The sequence below is a fragment of the Syngnathus typhle genome, linkage group LG12 (genome assembly GCF_033458585.1).
Source record: "Syngnathus typhle isolate RoL2023-S1 ecotype Sweden linkage group LG12, RoL_Styp_1.0, whole genome shotgun sequence".
In the NCBI taxonomy this organism is placed as follows: Eukaryota; Metazoa; Chordata; class Actinopteri; order Syngnathiformes; family Syngnathidae; genus Syngnathus; species Syngnathus typhle.
Genome location: NC_083749.1, coordinates 4,954,998 through 4,975,264, shown reverse-complemented (window position 1 = coordinate 4,975,264; position 20,267 = coordinate 4,954,998). Strand labels below are relative to the sequence as shown.

Sequence of the window (20,267 nt, the reverse complement as noted above, 5' to 3'; positions counted from 1 at the left end):
CCCGTGTTGATGTGACATCATAATGTGACTAAGCGGCTAACGCGATCAGAACGCTAATCGGTGCCGCAAATCTCATTCCAAACACATCATCACGCGTGAGGAAATCACTTTGAGACATTGCGAGACTCCAAATGTGCCGGACCGGGGATAAAAAAAAAATAACGGGGAATTTTGTATCCGCGGATCTGCGCTCGGGTCGCTGGTGCGGCTTGATTTTCTACCTGAGTGAGGAGTGGGGGTGCTTTTGAAAAGGAACATGCCATTTTAGTTCGGGTTCAGCGCTTTCGCACACACGCCTCGCTCGGTTCTTACGCTCGGATCCGGCGCAGCTTAGTGCTCATGAAAAATTAACGGTGAGGAGCAGACATGAGTGCTTGGACTGTTTTGGGGATCAGAAACCTGTGTGGATGGATAACAGGGGTGATACATACTTTGTAGATGAAAGATCGGTTAAAAAAATATCAGAAGTATTGATTCAAGAGTTCAAACAGATGGAATAAAGAAAACATGTCCTCGTAAAAATAACACTCGATTAGGTTCAGTCATCTGACAAATATAAAGAATTTACATTTAGTTTCCCCCCACCAGTGACGGGATACACAATGACGAATATCAGAAGCATGCGTTGATTCATATGAGTAAGCTAAAGTGATGACTCAACGATTCAATTGAAAATCGTAATTTGATCGTCGTCGATAGCAACAAGCTCTACGGCGAGTCATTCGTGACTTCACGGCCACATGAAAAGGATTCTTCACGTGCTTTACTTTAAAAGCACAGAAGGCTCCGAAATAAGCCCGCTGACCTCATTTGGTGACTTCATGTTGCTTCGCTCAGCCCGCCGCTTATATTTGACCACTTAGAGCGACAGAAGTCCTTTTTCATGGTGAATCCTCAAAAGTGATTCAACGTTTATGTCACGGCGTAAGCAAAAAAAAGCTTAGCCGTATAAAAAAATAGGAGCCCGGGAAAACCGCAATGGCTGACTTGCTGTTTCATTTTGGTCACGCGTCCTTGAGACGACAAACATTCAGCACTTTTTTTTGCCGTGTCTACTTTTGATCATCTTATCTGAATATGTGCTTTCTCCAATCTACCCCCCCCCCGCCCCGCGACGCACATCATGCTTCACGATTGAGCGATGTATGCTCGCCGTGTACCCAGATACAAATTGGCTCCCTTGTTAATCCCAAGTCACACAACAAAACAGCACTTTAGCCTGCGTGAATGTGTTCATTCTGTCAAAAATGCTAATGTACTTTCTTTACGCTCCGCTTTCTCGCCTTACCTGATCGCAGCGCAATCACATGTTTGGAGAAAAACGCATGGCCCATTTTTACTGACATGAACAAAGAGGAAAAAGATACTGTACATGCAGGAAGTAGGAGGTAAGGTGTTCCGATGCGGAGAAAATTACAGCAGACAATAAATCCAGCTTTTTAAGACCATAAGCACCAGCACTTCCTTCTAAATGCCGCTTGAGAACAAATTTATGGACACTCTTGAAGTGTTTGAGAAGCGTGCAAATTTCAATTTTGTGACTTTGAGGCTAGGTTATAATTTGTTAGATCTTAAACAGAGCAAATCAGGTGACAATTTATCAATCTTGCCATTGACTGGCGCTCTCTCTCTTTGTCAAGGAGAGCCAGGCAAATATTGCCTCGCGCCCAATCAAAGACTTCATTTGCTCAGAGTTGTCATCAGTGTGCTTGTCGCACGGTCGCCATGCTTTTAAAGACTCTCCCGGGCCGTCGCCGGCCCCCTTCAGTCACTCGCAAACACCAGAGCCTCGACACTAATTGCTTAACAAACAGCAAGTCCTATCATTCCAAGTCCCGGAACCAATTTGAAAAGCCTCGCTGTTCGCCATGGTAACCCGCTCAAACACGGGTCATAAACGCTCCGGCGTGTAATTGCATTTTAAATCACAGGCAATGTTAATACTGTCGAGAGCCGCTGACAGGCAGGAAAGAAGACAATTACTAGCTTGGATCAGACATGATGTATGGTGACTTTGCCCACTGGCGTCCACTAAGTCGAGCGCGTTCTGTCTGGCCGTTTGCTCTCCGAAGACACGTTTGGTTGCGGCTGGCTGCATTATTTTGGAGCGTTTTTGATGTAGGGCAGTGGCCCCCCCCTACCCCTGAGGGGCGGAGCCAACAGTGCAATTGTCTGGTGTTTAAAAAAGAGAGAAAAAAAAAGCTCTTATGTGGTAATGGTGAGCTATTTAATGCTTTGCTATTATTGGACACTCCACAGTCTCCGCTTTGCTGTTTTTGTTGTCTTGTTGCCCTCAGTCTCTTCTTGGATGATGACTCTTTCGATATTTTTTCTTTTAGCATTTCCTCTTTCGACTGACGCTACAGAATGTTAATCTCACATAGTTTTGTTTGATCAATTCTAACTTTGATCGATTCTAACCTATCTTTTTTAGCCTGATCGGTCTCGTCATCCAGCTTTGACATTGAACCATCTGTACCCTTGACTTGTTGGCGAGCTCGATTGATCAGTTATGTTTGCAGCACTGCATTTCAAAGGTTTCTTATATTAGCAGAATGTTAAGAACATATTTCATAATTTGCTTTTTTTGGTCTGTTTTAACCAGCCTCATTCAAGGTCAAATTGTTGGCATGGAAAGATCTCGACAATGCGATCTGTAATCATCGGAATAAAAACCACTTTGCCGTCTGTGTATGATACATAAAAAAGTATACTCTGTGTGTCTCCCGTCTTGTCCTTGTTCTCAGAACATCACGAGTTATTGCTCGACATGAAGGTGAGACACAGAGGGAGAAAAAAAAAAAAAGGAGCAAGTGAAAGATACAAAGTGCGAGACAGAAGCTCGAAAAGGAAAAGATGAAACTTCTGCGTCAGAAAAAGAGAAGTAGAAACTTCAGTATCAGCTTGTACGGAATGGAATGCATTTTAATTAGTCAATTATATTTTATTCTTGCTAATCTACTACAAAAAGAATAGTTTTTGTTAACAAAATATGATATGGAGAAAATCTCCCTGAATGTTCTGAACACCAATGCCCTCACCTTAGCTTTAGACAGCGAAGCATGAGTCACCAACAATTAATTAATCAGAGTTATCAATGACTCGTCGTATGAACAGTTATACATTTTATTTCCTGGGAAAATAAATGGCGCTGATTTGGTGGAATGGCCCCTATAGGGCCCTCTGCAGGACTGGAGTGGAACAGAAATAAATATTCCTCTGTATTTTATAAATTCATCTCAAAGTCAATCATGTTTTAGTAATGTGCGTGCCAACTTGACTGTTAGGCAAGTGTTATTTGTGTCTGTGTGTGTTTGTAGAGCATAAATGAAGGAATATCTGCGCAGGAAGTAGCCCGTGGGCCTGGGCTGTTGTGGTGGCGGGGGTTGCGGTGTGTGCTGACGCGTGGGCTGTTGTTCTGTGTTGATGCTTTCAGCGCAAACGCCTTTGACACAAAGGGCCAAAGAAACATGGCAACTTTCAAACGCCTTCTCGGCAATAACAATCAGCAACACAAAGCGCCAGTAACATTTAGGGCAAAAAGGGCAAAACTTCAATACGCCTTCGCTTTTCATGCTGGCTGCAACACATCTTTTGGAGGTCTGTGTTACGGATTCAAGCATATCTCGAACTCCTCAGTGCAACAGCGGGTTATGGATGTGTGCGTGATGGAGACGGCGAGTAAACAGCCGGATGAAAACGCGCTAAACGTGAAATGATTTGGACCTGTGGGGGGAAAGAAAGAAATGCAATTTCCAATACGCCGGCTGAATGTAGCCAATCAGTGCCTGCGATGTCGGGTGGAATAGCTTCGGTGCCTTTGGGGGGGGACCGAGAATTTAGTGGGAAAAATAGGCTTGCCGGAGATTCCCAACCTTACGAAAGACCAAAGACCAAATGTGAGAAGAGATGGGAGAAGCTTTACATGAAGACAAAAATCCATTCCCACTCACACGTATGGATGATTAAAAGTGATTACATTTGGTTTTGATTGACGCAGATGTCAGTGACCAGGCGGTTCTCCTTACCAGAGTTCTCGTCCACGCGCTCCTCCACCGTGTGCTCCTTCTGGTGAACCCACTCGCTGTTGCACTTGAAGTAGATCTGCGTAGCCGGCGTGGCTTTGCAGTACAAGTTGACTGGCTTGTTCTTGACGATGTAGGCCTCCTCAGGCTCCATCAGGAACACGGGCAGCGGCTCAGGGGGGTCCGAGGGGAAGGTTTCCGGCAACTCGCTGAGACCTATAAAGTCATCGTCCACTAGGGGGAGAAAGGGAGAGTGAGATTAAGCTATTTGGATTTACATTCATAAGAAACAAAGTTCAATAGGGCAAATAATCGAGCTAGTCTGCAAGCTAACAGCTAGCTAGTTTCGGTTTCACTCTCAGCTGTGCTTTTTGTCTCACTGGCTAACACACACATACGCAGAAGATCTAATGACCTGAGGCTCCTGGCCCACTTTGCGCCATTCCTCTAATACTTCTGCAGTCGACAGATACGCTTGCCTGTAATTACAACTCCCTTTCATCTCTGCGTCTTGAATCGTGCACGCCGCCGCAAACGCAAACCGACGCTCACTGCAGCAAACACCAAAACTGGCAAACTTCTCCTTTGAAGAGGAGACGGGGAAACCTATTTGTTTCCCGTTTGTCACCTGAAGAACTCGTCCTTTGTTACCGTCGATCCGGTAAGGCGTCAATAATTCAGCAGAAGACGCAGAATAAACTCTGCCAGATTTCTGGTAGGGGCCGTTTCCAAAAGCCGCTGTTTTGGGCCCAAAGCTTTGTTTCACGCGGACCTGAGAAATATCTTCCAAAAGGAACTTTGCCTTCAGGCTGGATTCACAATGCAGGTCCAAGAAAAACCTTCAACGTTTCATTTTGCCACCTCAAGAACATCTAAAGTCCTTTTTCTTTCCCCGTGTCCACATGAGCTCGGATTGTTTTGACAGGGTTTTGAAATTTTTCTGGTTTTACTTGATCGTTGTCGAAGAGGACTGGGGATGGGAGAGGTGAGTTTATCAGTGCATCAGTAATTCCTCCGTGCCCTTGTGTCCTCCACCTCCCTTGTCCTGTGCGGACACGCCGGAGCCTTGATGTCTGACAGAGGTTGCCTCCTGGTTGCCTTTGCGGCGCTGAATAATCTCTCTCTCGGCCAGATATCTCCCTGTGATGTCTCTCTAATGTTATCTCTGCCTCCATACCTGCCACGGCCCCCCCCCCCCCCGAGATGATTGCTGGGAAATGAAAAGACGAGAAAGGCGAGGGGGGCTGTGGGGGGGGGAGCGTGACCGAGGCCATCCTCACCGGGGTGGGAGGGGGCTCGTCTTGTTTATCTTATCTGCGGTGAATTACATGCAACCTAAAGTGACCTATAGCGGTTTATTCACTCATTCACACACATTCAAGTTTTTCTTTTCCACTTAAATCCACTGACGCCAACTGGGGCCCTGACTCGCTTACGCGGTCCCCAGTCCGCCCACGTGCTCAACCAGAGCGCCCAGAAACGAGTCAACGAAACTCATTAAAGATTGCGTTTGCCGTCTTTCAGTTGCCACTGCCTTTATCTCCCCATCTTGCACTCGTTCTCTCGCTCTCTTTCTCTCTGGCGCCTGCCCTGTGTCGAGCTGTGAAGCAGCAAAAATCTAAGGCGACCATGAAAGCGAGCGCACACTCGCAAAGCAGTAAAGGCCAGACTAGCCCACGGATATTCTAATTCATCAACTTCCTCACTGAGAGAATTTTTTACATTGGACCTAAATGGAAGTGCTGCTCAAAAATATGAGAAAGAAAAAAGATCCCACTCATCATTACCTTGCTCCTTCTCTGAACTGCATCAAGCTGAAGGAGTCACGGCTGATACAGCTAAGCTAAGAAAGGAGCCATCAAACGGATGCTAATGCGCATCTACTCATCAATAAGGCATTTGAAAGTCTCTTTCCTCTTATTTGAGCCTCGTTTGTTTCGTAAATCTGATTAGAATGCAATATGGATTCTTGTATTTGTGAGGATGTGGCTTGATTTTAATCTCCACGCTGCTAAATTGTCTTTACAGTGAGGCTTTAAAATTTTAATGAAACGTGCCCTCGCAGCACTTCTTTTTTTTTTTTTAATTCCGATTGTATTATGCTTTGTAATTATGGTGAGTTTTGCTAATACCCACCGGAAGTCATATTAGGGAATAATCTAAGAGGCAAAGGGAATATTTGCAAAAATTGATCACAGTGGCTACATGGCTGTCATTTTTGAAGATGGGAGTGATTAATAACACGCTGCCCTTAAATGGGTTTGTCCTTCTGCCTTGTTACTGAAAGATTGGAAGTAGAAAACCTTGTCGAGCCTTGTCCGCCACGTGGGAGTGAACAAGAGCTTTGGGAACTCGTTTTGGCAGCGGCGCAGAGTTAGCGCCTCCCCTAACAGCGGGAATGTAAAAGGACGACAGCGTGGACACGGGCGAATCAAAGCCAAAACGCTGGCACCATTACATATTAAAGCGTGCTCTCGGGCAGAGGAGATCTGTATGAGGCCCGTGCGAGGAAGACGAGAGAGAGACTTGCAGCACATTGAGATTTAGCCTATCGTTTCAGGGATTTAAGAAATGGAAACAGAATCGATGAAGCAAGACATGTAGACTATCGCCAGCGTATATTCTTTATCCTCTGTGAAGAACATCTCATATTACTGCAGCGTACTTAGAAGCTGTGTGATCTCGATCCCAGATGGCCCTTTAATACATCCCGTCTGCAATCACGTCATCGTCCATTACGCGCTTTTTTTAAGACCCGTAACATGTAGGCTCGACTGCGGCTAAACAGAGCTCCTTCATTTTTCATCAAATGGGTCAATTTAAAAAAAAAAAAAAATGTTTTAAGAGGTCTCGTCTGTGAGTGAAGAAGAAAATCGAAAGGACGGCTCATTAGTTAGTCCAACGGTCAGCCGTGCAGAAACATTCGAATGAGTGCATCAAAGTGCACCAGCGGAAAAATATTTGACGGTACGGTTTAATGAGAGCCGAGTTGTTTTTGCGTAAAATAATAGTCAATTTTTATTGATGCTATCTCTTGTATGGAATCTAATAAGATGAAGGTGGACCGAAAAGTGAGGACGAGAACACAAATGACTGAGATGATGCGGTTGCATAAGTGTACACAATCATATTTAGTCATGTTAAATGGGAGTTGGCACAGATCTGGGAATATTTGAAGTGTCTGAAGAAAGTTTTGATGTTTTAGTAGGCTTTTCCTGGCATTTTTGTCAGCTGAAGTTCAATGCATTGATTAAGGTGATGTATTATTAATTGATTATGCATTGATTATTAATTACAATATAAATTCCACGTATGACTCACAAAATATATACCGTGCATACGCTGTACTTCATAAATCTAACGTTGACTCTATTTGCCATCTTGCTGCATACACACTGTAGGGTAGATATTTGTGGGGGTGTTTTTCACAGATCATATATATTCTATTGTGAGTGTGTATGTGTGTGTGAGGGAGAGTGTCTTGTGATAACAGAGTCTGAATGTCGGCGCTGTGACACCCCCGTGCCAGATAAGCTCTCCATATATCCCGCAGATTTACTGTGCCGAGGAAGACGGAGGATGAGTGGGGAGGGAGCTGCGCCGACATAAATTTGCCGTCATAGTTTTGGAGTGGAGTGGAGCGGACTCCCACATATTTGTGGTTCAAAAATTCACTTGTTCTACTGTGCTATTATTATTGTACTTGCGGGAAAATAGACATTGCTGAACCTTTGTGCTTTCTGTCATGACAGAAGGTGCCTGGAGGAAATGGAAAGTAGTCATTGGTGTCAAGGAAGTAAGTGATATTATCATTTTTGAAAATCCAAACAATTTTGAAAATTGTAATGACTATTTTGTTTTTCTCTTCAATTTCCAATTGGGATTTAACAGGCAATTATTTTGGTTCTTTCCTGATTTGTTGTTTTTTTATTCTATTTTTTTTAAATAAATTCACCGATACATTTAAGGAATCATTGTTTGAACATTTTTGACTGGCTTTTTTTTTTATTTCCGCAATTCGTGGCAGGGCTCGGCCCCCTATCCCCTGGTGAATAGTGGTGGTTTACTGTAAAAGAAAATAGAGCAACCGGCTGGGTGGTTAAGTAGACAACAGGGGGGCTTTACTAGGCAATGTTTTGATATGCGGCGATGGAGAAGAGCGCAAGGTGCTTTACAGCTGAGTGGTCAAGCAGAATAATAAACCACTCACCTGTCATGTCAAGTGAAGCGGCATAAATCGACTGTCAATCAACTCTGACTATAAATCGGCCGGCAGCACACCTCCCCATTATATTGAGTGAACATAAATCAATGCTAACGACTTTCTGCGGGTCGATGCTTGTTAGTATTGGATTAAGTAAAGGCCCGTTCATCCTCCGCCAGCGGCGATCGATGAGCGCCGCCGTTGTCTTTAACGCCGAGTTCCACGATAAGAAGGTAAATAAGCGGCGGCTTCCTTCCACTTGGACGTCTATTTGCGGCTGAGTGCTTCATATCCACATTAGCGTGTACGCACGTTATCCGCAGGGCCGCGGCTAACGCTTGGCTGCAGCGGGGCCATTTATTGATTCCTGCTAGGGGCCGGCGACCCCATCAGAGCTAGCCTTTCAACCGCTCATATTTCCTCTCCAGGGGAGACAAACAAGAGGACGCTCTTTTGAGTTGTCAGACGCTAGCGGGGTAAACACGCCAGCCGCTTCACAGACGCGCCACCGTAGGTCAACGAGCGATGACCCGAAATGGAGCCAAAAGCTTCGAAAAGAAAAGCGAACTATTCTTCTACGAATGCAAGGATTCCGATAAATGAGACCGAGCTTAATCACAGGAGAAAGGCTTTTGCAGAATGGAAGACTCTGTTCAATTCACTAGTCCAAAATGACTATTTAATAACTTTGTTGAACTTTGTGCACATTTCTTCATTCATTGCACACGAGAATATGCAGCGGAGCAAATCAAGCGATAATTAGGACGTCTACGTAGACAAGCAATTTAAAACCACAGCTTGCTCTCTGTGACTTTCTTTCCAACTCCTCCAACTGCTTCTTGCATATCAGTCATGGCCGTTGCTCACATGTTCCCTCTGATTGCCATCCCTGACCTTCACTCCGCCCTGTCTGGCCGCATACTGGCGGCTGCCGCTCGCCAGTTTCACGCCAGGCTTTGGCCGCTGTCTGGATGTTCGAGTGGCCTCCCGTCGGCGGGAGGAGCAAGGTCAGAGCGTCGTGCCAATCTGAAAAGCCGACGCGCCGTGCTTTCAGATGCCTTCGAAGCCACAAAAAGTGGCAAAGACAGCGTGGGAGTGAATAGATGCGAATATGCAATTCAATTTAAAGCAGGGCTGACGGAATTTTCAATGCCCACAGATAGACTTTACACCATAGGTGTCAAACCCAAGGCCCGGGGGTCCAGATATACATTATTTTATGTGGCCGGCAAAGACAAATTTCGCAAAGATTTCATGTGTCAATACCAAAATTACAAATCCTCTTCACTTTTTGCTTGCAATTTTTATTACATTCAGCTTTTTAAAATATTTGAACAGGTTTTACTAGTCTGATTTCAAAACATTGTTGTGTAGCCTATAATTGACAGTCATAATGGCGACAGTCAAACTGACTACAATGCGACAAAAAGTTTGACACCCCTGCTTTAAACATTCATACCATTATCGACTGAGGACTCTTCAAAATATATTTGAAGCAATGATATAGGCAGACCGTAAAATGAGCAGGACTGATGTGTTCCACGAGCCGTCACGCCGCACGTCATTTAAAATATCGTCTGTACGGCTGATAACGTATTTGTGATGAAGACGGTGCAATAGTGGAATGTTTTCATTGGATCCTATGGGAATGAATTGTTAGAAGTTCCATTCCTTGTCCTTCCAAGAGTTTTTAAAAATTAATGTATACAAATCTTATCGCCCGCTTACTTTTTGATCCTTTTCTGTCTGTCATATTTTCTGCTCGCTCTCCAGCAATTAGGAGCTTTCACTCTGGCGTCTTGTAGAACTCCCCTTGTTCCCTCCTGGATGAAAAGCTATTTTGGTGGGTGATTGGAGAATGATGCCGCTACTTAGCGAGTCACTCCGTCAGTGCAAATGGAGGCATGGGGAGGGGGGGGGAGGGGGGACAGATAGGAGAAGAGGGGGGAAAAAGCTCGAGAGGAGTAGTGGCTCCCCGGGGCGCTGTAGCTGTGATGGGTGAGCTGTCAAACGGCCCATTGTCCAAATTACCCAGCAAGCACCGTGTCACCACCCGGGACTAATTTACGGTACTCTACGAATGGAGTCGGTGGGAGAACGGAGAAGAGGATGTAGGTGAAAAAGCGCGGGGGGGGAGCGGGGGCTTAGCTCGCACCTTACACGGCAGGCAACAGAATTTACGGATAAATTGCGTGTGAATGCTAAAATGCTGAATAAAAAAGAATTTTTAGTGCATGGTCGTTTCTGGCATGGCGAGAATCGTGATTTGAATTTGAGAAATTTTCATGAGCAAGCATTTGAACTATTCCATTCAAAATAAATGGGAAACTATCGGAGGGGGGGGGGGGGATTTATGGCAGGTGTCAATACAAATAAGAATATGCGTCAACACCGCCCACCGACTGCCATACATCCGCCGAAGCTCCCGAGACCGTCACGCGTCAACCTCAACCTGGCGCTGACTGCGGGGTCGTGGAGGAGGAGGAGACGTGTCACACTCTCTAAACGCCTCGCCGTACTTTGATGCGATGACTGTACTCTGGTTAATTGGCTCGGAACAGCGGGCATCCGGTTTCTGGCACTACGCAAAGGGCGAATGGAAAATCACCCCAATTTAGAGCACCATGTCATTATTTTGATAATAAACCGTCTGCTGCTATGGAGAATAACAGCATCTTCACATTGAGTAATTTAAGGTCATTTTAGGCAGTTGAGGATATTAAATAAATGAATTAGTTGCAATATTAAACACAATATTTTGTGTTAGCATTAAAAATCGAATTTTGTACAAACCATCTTTGACGGCTGATCACGAACCTCTTCAAAGTTGTCCAAGGTACGGCAAATTATAAACAATTGTAGACATTTACTTGGATTACAAAGTTTACACAAAGTTATTTTTGAAAACTTTAACATCTTCCATTCCAGTAAGTCATTTTGCCCCAATCCGCCCACAAGAAAGAGCTGATTAGTCAAGTAATTTGATTTACCCCAAATTACTAATTCATTTTCTGGGTCAAACGACAACATGAGGCCTGATAAGTCGCCGAGTGAAAACCGTAGCGGGTTTGCTGCTATTTCTCCCTTCATTCTGGCTGGTGCCAAATCCTTTCTGACACCCGGCTCCACCCTCAACACTCATCCTGCTTTTCCTTTGCTTGCATGACCTCACGTACTTATTTGCCTGCCTTTCCTCCCCGTGCATTAGCCGTGTCACGCTTGCCAAAGGCTCAGTCGTCAGCTTCTATTTGGTGACATATTAATCATTGCATAATAATATATACCCCATGTTAAGCACGCACACACACACACACGAGTCGTAATTTTCACACGAGGCAGCCAGGCTAGACCTGACGAATGGCTGACACCCACAATTAAAAATCCAAATGACAGCCATTCATTCTTTCAACGTTTGGAACAGATTAATCACATTTCTATTCATTTCAATGGGAAAAACATTTCTTTGCGAAATTTTCAATTTGAGAAAAAAATGAAATTCGTAACCTGAGGTTTCACTTTGCCCATATGTCTGCAGGATAGGATGTACACTCACGCAAGCCTCCGTGCAAAAATAGAGCCCAGCGCTTCATTCGAAGGACATGAAGCCGGAAGTGTGGAAGCCCACAAAGCCCACAAAGTACCCCGACATGCTCCCAGGGATGGATTTACACTGCATGGTTCAAATGACACAATTCCAATTTTTTGCTCCCAAGCGGTACAATCGGGATGAGCGGCATGGTAAACAGATTAAGAAAAAGAAAAAAAATCCAAGAAGTATTGCATATTTGTCCATTTGACTAATAAAATTAGAAGAAAAAAAATCAGAATCGGTAAACTTTGTGATGTAACATGCCAAAAAGCCACGTGCCAATTTACGGCCGTTTGTGTGTTTATGCGAGTGAGGACGGGCTCTAATATATTCAGACATGCGTGTGCTTGTACAGTGCGTGTGGCTCTTCATGGGTGATGGCTGAACTCATGCGACAAGGCACATGTAATGCAGATTCATAAATCCTGACCTCAACATCAGTAGATGGGGAGAGAAGGTGATATATGAAAGGGCGCGCACGCACAGACATACGAATGAGGAACCCTAATGGGGCTGATAATAAAAACAATACTCCAGCCGCAATAGTGCCTAATAGACATGACTGTATATCTGGCCCTCAGGCTTCGGATGCACACACACAAACACACACACACACGGGTTCTACATCCACAAATCACCAAAGTCTATCCGCTTTTTCTCGCACTTCATTACGTCGCTTTGAGCTCCAGTGTTGGAAGTGAGACGGCAACGCCGTTAACGTCTCGACAGTGTTGCCTAAGCTAGGCCCTGTTGTACAACACGCTAATTCTCAACTCAAAGCGAAACCTCGCACAAAGCTTTGACCAGCTGATTTGTATCGCCGCTGCCAAGAGTCTCGGGAGACGGTTGCGGGGTGGGGGAGAAAAAAACTACAGCTGATCGCTTGATATCACATGAGACGGCCCTTTAAATGCTCCGCTAAGCCCGTAATAACTGTTTTGCAGGTTTAATTGCAACCACGCAGGCCCCGGGTGCAGCCTCTAATCAACATTTTTTTCCCCCTCTCTTTCCCATGAATTATAACAGCATTTACTGCTGTGCTTGATGTCATATTTATAAGGGGCTTGGGCTTGAATTCAACATTTTGTTTACTTTTGTAGGAAGTTGCACCAAAAAACCCCCCGAAAACATTAGTGGACATTGAGATGAATAAAAATGCCAATAAAATGTGTTCCAGACTGTTTTTGAAAGAAAACTAGCACACTATAAAAGGTAATTAGAAAGTAGCAGTAATAACATAATTAAATCAAGTGTGAAAAATGAAAGAGTTTGTGCATTATGATCATAACTTAAAAAGTTCATCCAGACGGAGTAATATTAGATTATTATTTTTTTACACAGGATAAAGAATTGAAGTTTGTTAGATTGCCTGTCAGTATGTGTTGCTGCACCGCCGTCGTTAAAATATCTGTAAATACCGCAACAACAATGCTAGTGTTCTTAGCCCAGCTATGCCTTTTGCATTGTGTGTTAGCATTTAGCTAGCAGACTTCCAAAAGTTTGCTTGAATACAAACAGCAAAAGCCTTCAAGCCACACCTTGCAGAGAAAAATACATCAGCTGTATCACAAACAGACTATCATGTTCTCATTGGCACTCTCAGAGTAAACTGGCAGATCGATGGCATTTGTGGAAAGCTTCTGTTGAGGCTACTGCAGGCTAATACCAACACTCTCCAGCAGAAGGCTGCGTGAGCATGCCACAATGGCTGCAATCATTCTTTTTTGTTCTTAGTTCTTACAAAATTGTATATCGGAGATAGAAAAGGGTGAAAATACATCACACCTGTTAATGCATGTGTTAGAGACACTTGGGTAGTAGGCAATCATGTGTGTGTGTGTGTGTGTGTGTGTGTGTGTGTGTGTGTCTGTGTGTGTGTGCAAGGGCGTGACTGCATTAGGGAATCACACACCCAGCTCCACTCACCAGGGGACCACTGTCAGCCTGTGATTTCGCCCGTGTCCCTCTGAGCCAGTGAAATAGGTCAACCACGTATAATGGCGGGGCAACGAGGAGCAAGTATGGCAACCCCCCCATCCACCACCACCTCTTCTACCCCCACCCCTCCTGCTCAAGACCAGCCAGCCGCTGAAAGCTAGCGAAGTCACCCCCCCCCCGACCTTCCGCACCCGTGGATGCAAACGAAGCAGCCACAACATGTCCACCTCGCAGCCACAACAACCATTTACGGAGCCACGCTCGAGTGGAGCTCGCTTGGCTGCCTCGTGGGATTTTAACACTCATCGTTCGCCGATTTCCATGTTCATAAACAACGCAAAACATCATGCGCATGCTAAGTAATAGCACCGGTTAAGGAATTAATATTTGAACACAAGTGGTGGAGCAACACATGCAGATAGGTAGAGTGTCCACATTAAATCCAGAAAGCAGGTAAGCTGTGACGTTAGCAATGCGAGGGCTACTTGACGTCAACTTCTGTCGACAGTAGGGGGCGCTACAAGACAAAATAGCAGCGCCTGAGATTGATAAAAAAAAAAAAGAAAAAAAAGGATGAATGTCGTTATGTATTTCTTATCCCACATTCACAATATTAATAAGAACACCATGGTTAAACAGTAAATATTCACATCAGTGATTTTTCACAGCAGGATAAACTGAAGCTTCGACATCCCATAATAACTGTGACGGAGCGAAATAATAAAGCGGGCAGCCGTCTGCAGGCATTAACAAGGCTCACGCTTCTTGTTAATGGGCAAAGGGAGAGTGTGTCATGTAAACAGCTGATTTTAATGCGTCTTAAGAATCAAATCGATAGGTGGCTTCCCGAAGTCAACACAAATGCAGTTATTGATCGGCGAGGGAGTCGGGGTCCCAAATCAGGCGCTCGTCCATCGTGTATATTTTCAAACAGGCTCACACGTATGCACAAAAAGGCTACGTATGCTCATAAATAAGCTTATTGGCCATTTTATGAAATGCAATCCAATGCAATAGCACATGATTAATCATGTTGCTGGGTCAATTTGTCTCGGTGCATGCTTAATTAACCAAATATCCCGATAAATAATGCTTGCCTTTCAAATCAACTTGCAAATGTGAGAAATGTACAGCAAAATGTTTCAGGGGGAAAAGATTGATGTTTTTCAAGGGAAAAATAACTAATAATTTACTTATAAAACAAAATAGCAATATATTTTTTAAAGAGGATAAAGAATATATCCCAGTGAGCATTGTTAAATGTTCTGTCTGCAGTTGTTGCTCTACTGTTTACGTTCAGATACATTTAAGAATTGTATTTTAACAAGTCTATGTATAAAATTTATCAACAGATCAAACGTGCTGTCGGATTAATCGGTCGCGCCTTGGCCACAATACTAATAATATGTGACTGCGAGTATTATTTTAATATGGTCACTCAATTTTGCAGATAGGCACCAATTACAGGACGGACTGGAACTTTCACTGGGAATAAAGCTTTAACGTAAAATGTGGAAAAAGTGAAGCGCTGCGAATAGGCACTGTATTATTAAGTACTTTCCCTGACGGACGCGCCAACAAAAACAAGCAACGCCTTTTTTTGTTTCTTTTTTGGGGGGGGGCCTCATGTTACCACCCCTCTGCCGTCTCCCGCCGCTTTGACCTTTTCTCTCCAGTGGAACAGGACACTACACGTCTCATGCATTAATGATCGGCGGTAAGGCTAAGGGCATCGCTCTGTCTTCCAGCCCGTCCGCTAGATGACCCACTTCCACTTCCAAGGACGGAGCCCCCGTCGCCGATATAAGCCGAGCAACATTACACCACCCGTGCGGTTTGGGCGATGCAAATAACTTTGCTTCGTCCGAGACGGAAAAAGATAGATGGACAGATAGCGTGGCGGTCTAATAAGTGGAAGGCTGCCTCTTCTCATCTCCACAGTTAGCGCGTCTATGACTTTCCCTGGTGGCAGATCTGGAAAGCACTAAAAAAATAAATAAATAAATAGAATAAAAAAACAGGGATGACAGCGGCTGGACACAAAGCAAGTGAAGCCAATTATCTGGCTCACATTGAAGCTTGTACAGATACAGCCGAAGCAGAAACGGAGCTGCTACGTATTTAAGAACATTCAAAGACATCAAATGCGACTTATCTCGTCTGGCTCGTTGTTTACCACAAGAGCAACAATCTTTCTTTATGAAACCTTGGCAGGTTTGTGTGGTGACCTCCAGTCACTTCCAATCTTTTTGAAATAATTATGTCTCATTTATTGCAATATATATATATTTTTAAATTCGTGTGATATTCACATCTTTCATATATTGTAAAAAAAAAAAAAAAAAAAGCCAATTCTGTCTGATTTCTGTTTTCATGTTAGGCTATATGTAAATTGAACATAAGAGAATATCTGGGAAGAAGTCTCAGTGCCATATTACAATTTAGTGCCTTGCTTTATGGATGATTTCCTACAAAATGGTGCCGGGATGGCATTGCAGCGATATTTCGAATGGTAGACAATATTACAAACGTAATCCAATACTTGATATCGTAATCACTTTTGTTTTTTCTTTTGCTTGTTTATTGTCTTATTCTTCCCAGGATTCTATCCATTCTGACAGACACACAGATTCCCATCTGCGGGGGATGAAAAGATCTCAGGCGCGCGCCTCTCGGCCGCCTCGTTTCCAAATATTTGACTTTGCCTGTGATCCGCAACCCTCCGGCAGGCTTCTGTCGGGCTTTTCCGCACCGCTGAACTCTGTTTCCAAAGCAGGTGTTGAAAACAAAACAAGCCAATGAGTAATTCAAAAACAGAATCAAATAGAGAGGCTTGCTTCTCGAAGTTTTATGATTAAAAAATCAGCTCTTCCTGCCAACTGACCGACGACAATATAATATAGCTGTTAATATCGTCAGCATTTTTTTTTTTTTTATAATCATTGACATTATCATTGTGACTAATATTACCGTTATTATTGGTTGAAATAATATAATAAAAATAATAAAATAAATACAAAATAATATATTATTATTATTATAATATTATTATAATTATAAGCATTATAATTGATAATTGACTATTATTATTATCATTATATATTTTGTTCATTATTAATGGGGGCGTAAGGACTTGTGTTTTGGATATTTCATTTTAATCACTTTTGAAACGCGTGTCGTGGCTCATCGAATTAGGTCACAAATAATCCGGGAACATGAAAGGTTTCGACTTGACACTGCAGAGAAAGAAGCGCTACCAGTGGCATTTACTGTCACTTCGCATTAGTCACTAATTAGTTGAAACCACGACAACTAAGCAACCTTGTTGCAATTAGGCTTCAAGCAAAAGAGTATACTATATGATATATAGTAGGACCAATGTAGTGCCGGAGCCGTAGAATCGCAGAGTGGTCCAAAAATGCAAAACAACGATAAAGTGAATTCAGACATTTGTTTCTAAATACATTAGAATATTCGAAGATGTAAATGCTACCGAAACAGAAACACAGCGTTGAGAATCAGTTCTAGTATTTCCTAGCCGAGCCATATTGTGGCTTTTCGCACTAAACTTGCATGTGGCGTCAACGTTGCATATTAAAGGCAATATACCTCAAGAGCCCCCCTCCAAGTTTCATATCAGCGTTGCCATCCCCACTGGATCCATTAGCTTTTATAGGCCTGTACATTAGCTGGCGTCTGCCGCCATCCGCCTCGACAAACCGCCTACACACTCGTGCAAAGTAACACATCGCCCGCATATACAGCACACAAACCTATGTGCCTCACAAGCAGCCCTTGTTTAGCAAAAAATATATAATTAAAGTCGGCTCATGATGACGGAAGCATTTTTACTCACTTCCGATCAATGTCATTAAAGGCCCAATCATCAACGTACTGAATAGGAATCCAAATGATCCAACATCTACGCTTAAGCAGACAACAGCTGCTGCTGAAGAGCTAGACAGTGGTATTAAAGGTTGTGACCTTTGTAAGAGTCTTCAAGCTTCAGCACACACGTTGATGAGGTCAGTTCAGGAAGCATTTTCAATCGCACGTCTCACTCAGCACCTCGGAGCTCTTTTTCTTTTTTTCGCAACAGGCTGGAGCAGATGTTCTTCCCACACCTCCCACATAGCGCTGAGCTCCTCCTCACCGCCATGTATTTTAAATATGTAAAAAACAATATGGCAGGGAAACATCAATAGCGGTTTGGTTTCCTCCCTCCAAAACAAGGGGCGCGTTTATGAGCAAAATAGATGCGACAATTCGTCATATTTCAAGTCCTCTTGCTCCATTAGAGGAAAAGCTGCTGCCTGCTGTGCGAGCACAATCTGGAGCTTGGCAGAAATACACTTTTACATCATCCCCATCATCATGATACGCTTTTACAAGGAGGTCGAAATTGCTTTTAATGATACTTGAGTGCCTTTATCGGTTATTTTTTTTTTTTCACTGGTGCCTTGGGCTCCTTTTGCTGTGCACTACTTGGCCACAGGGGGCAGTATAATACAGTCACGAGAAGCAAAGAAGAGTTTCACAACTACTGGAAGTGACTCAGTTTGCCAAAGATGGTAGAATAAATAAATACATGCCTGCACGTACTTAAAGTATTCTTATACAGAGTTATATTCAGTTCCAAGTTGTAAGAAAAGCCGCAAAACGCGTCAATCAGTCGGAGCGCACGGGTTGCCTCAATCTCGGAACAAAGGGCGCAAAGAATGCGGGGCGCCGCCCAGCCGTCAGTCACGCCGCATTAGAAGAGGGCTCGGGTCAGCGCTGGTAGTCAGAGGTTAAAGCCATTACGAGCGAACCGACTCAACTTGCTCACCTCTGACCCTTATTTCGCAAACACGCGCTCGCTCATTGGGTCCGGGCGGCTCTCGGGCTGCGGCAGGTGTTTTAATCTCTCGTGTTCTCACGTGAAAACGCTGAAGTATAATTTAATTGAGACTAGGCAACTGGTGTACCTAATGCTGTGTCCGTTGTCTCTATTTTAATAGCGTGGCCATCAAATGAGCCAGCCTTCTTGCCGTCTTCCAAATACATCACACACCATTCTTTTATTTTTGATGAGGGAGGGGAACAAGGGGTCCAACCTCACTGCACTCTCAGCCTTACGTTTTAATATTTCATGGCCGATGTGCAGTTATACCCACAGAATGCACGCGTGCACACACACACACACACACACATAGAAGCTAGTCACTGCTGAGAGGAGGTGTCCCTAGCAAATGCTAATTGAACTAGTCCACGGGTCAGCGAGCCTTCCTGTTTTCCCTCCTCCAGCTGATCCATTTTGGCGGGCCAGGGAGCGAAGCCGCTATAGGGAGTTTTTGCTTCTGGTTGCGCCGCGAGAAACGTTCTGCGGCCCGAACCGGAAAATGGAGAGTTTGTTTATGAACCAGCGGGGATCTGACTGTTTATGTGAACCTCTTAACTGCTATTGCCTCGCTCGCACTGGAGTAACATGTCAGCAACTCGTAATGCAATGATGGCGTAGGAAATTAATGTACAACTCAGCTTTTTGCAGACATAAAAAGCAGGATTACAGAGCATTTAGCATTGAATCATTTTCAGCACAGTGTCAAACTGTGTGCTGCCACCTTGTGGATGTCAGTGAAATTACACCCAAAATTAACAGACCACAAAAATAAGGTTGTACTGCACAAAAATATTCTGCAACTAACATGACCTCAAACCTGGAACCCGCGATGGAGTATTTAAAAACATCCATGTATAAATAATTTGTGTTCTTACTGTGCAGACAAAAGGTTAAAAAAAGGTTTCTGAATACACTTACCTTTGTTTACGACGGAAGTGTCAGGAAAATATGAAGAGCGTGGGAGAGAGAAGAAGAAAAATCAAATTAGTAAGTGAGCACAAATCAACCACACACATGAAAACATATCATTGAGTTGCGGTATCTTTTTGTTGTGCGTGTGTGCACAAAATTCATGACAAGTAAAGGAAAAGAAGTGGGGGGGGGGGGGGGGGGGGCAAACACTGTTCCCTTTCAGAAGACCCCGAGAGGAACATATGTTTCCGGGAGCACCACCAAATATGTTTTCAGAGCAGCCCAAATGCTTTTAATTAGCCCCGGCTCTATTTGTTTTCATTTGCGTGATTTATCCCCTTTCATTTGGCAGCTTGCTAACATGTCCCAGACCAGGGAGGCCAACGTTGCCTGGGGTAAAAGGATACGTATGGCCGGCTCTTGAAAGGACCGCAGCAAACTTGTGGGTTTTATTGGAGGGAGGGGGGGGAGGCCACCTGTCGTGCGGATATACTCCGGGAATACCAACGGACGCGCTTGAGCGGGGATATTGCGTATGATCCTTTGGGTAAACACATTTCCTTTGATGCAAAAGCCTCAGGGGAGCGAGAGGTATGAGGGAGATGAAGGTGGGATGTAGCCTAAAGACGGCTTATTAGATATTTGGACAAGCGTTTCTGGACTACATAAAGCTCCCTTAGCCTGAGGGGAAGAAGAGAGCGGCTTGATGGTTTTTCG

The 20,267-nt window shown here is 44.0% G+C and overlaps 1 protein-coding gene across 5 annotated transcripts in view; it reads right to left on the bottom strand.

Moving 5' to 3' along the window:
* Positions 1 to 20,267, bottom strand: part of unc5cb (unc-5 netrin receptor Cb) — a 111,552-nt gene that overhangs the window by 24,419 nt on the left and 66,866 nt on the right. For 3 of the 5 annotated variants that reach the window (XM_061294028.1, XM_061294029.1, XM_061294030.1), the window contains one exon: positions 4,029 to 4,259. In XM_061294028.1, the coding sequence (XP_061150012.1) occupies positions 4,029 to 4,259 (231 nt within the window). Of the gene's footprint in view, positions 1 to 4,028; positions 4,260 to 17,612; positions 17,644 to 17,740; positions 17,813 to 20,267 lie in introns of those variants that run through there. The other 2 variants (XM_061294031.1, XM_061294032.1) reach the window with 2 other exon arrangements.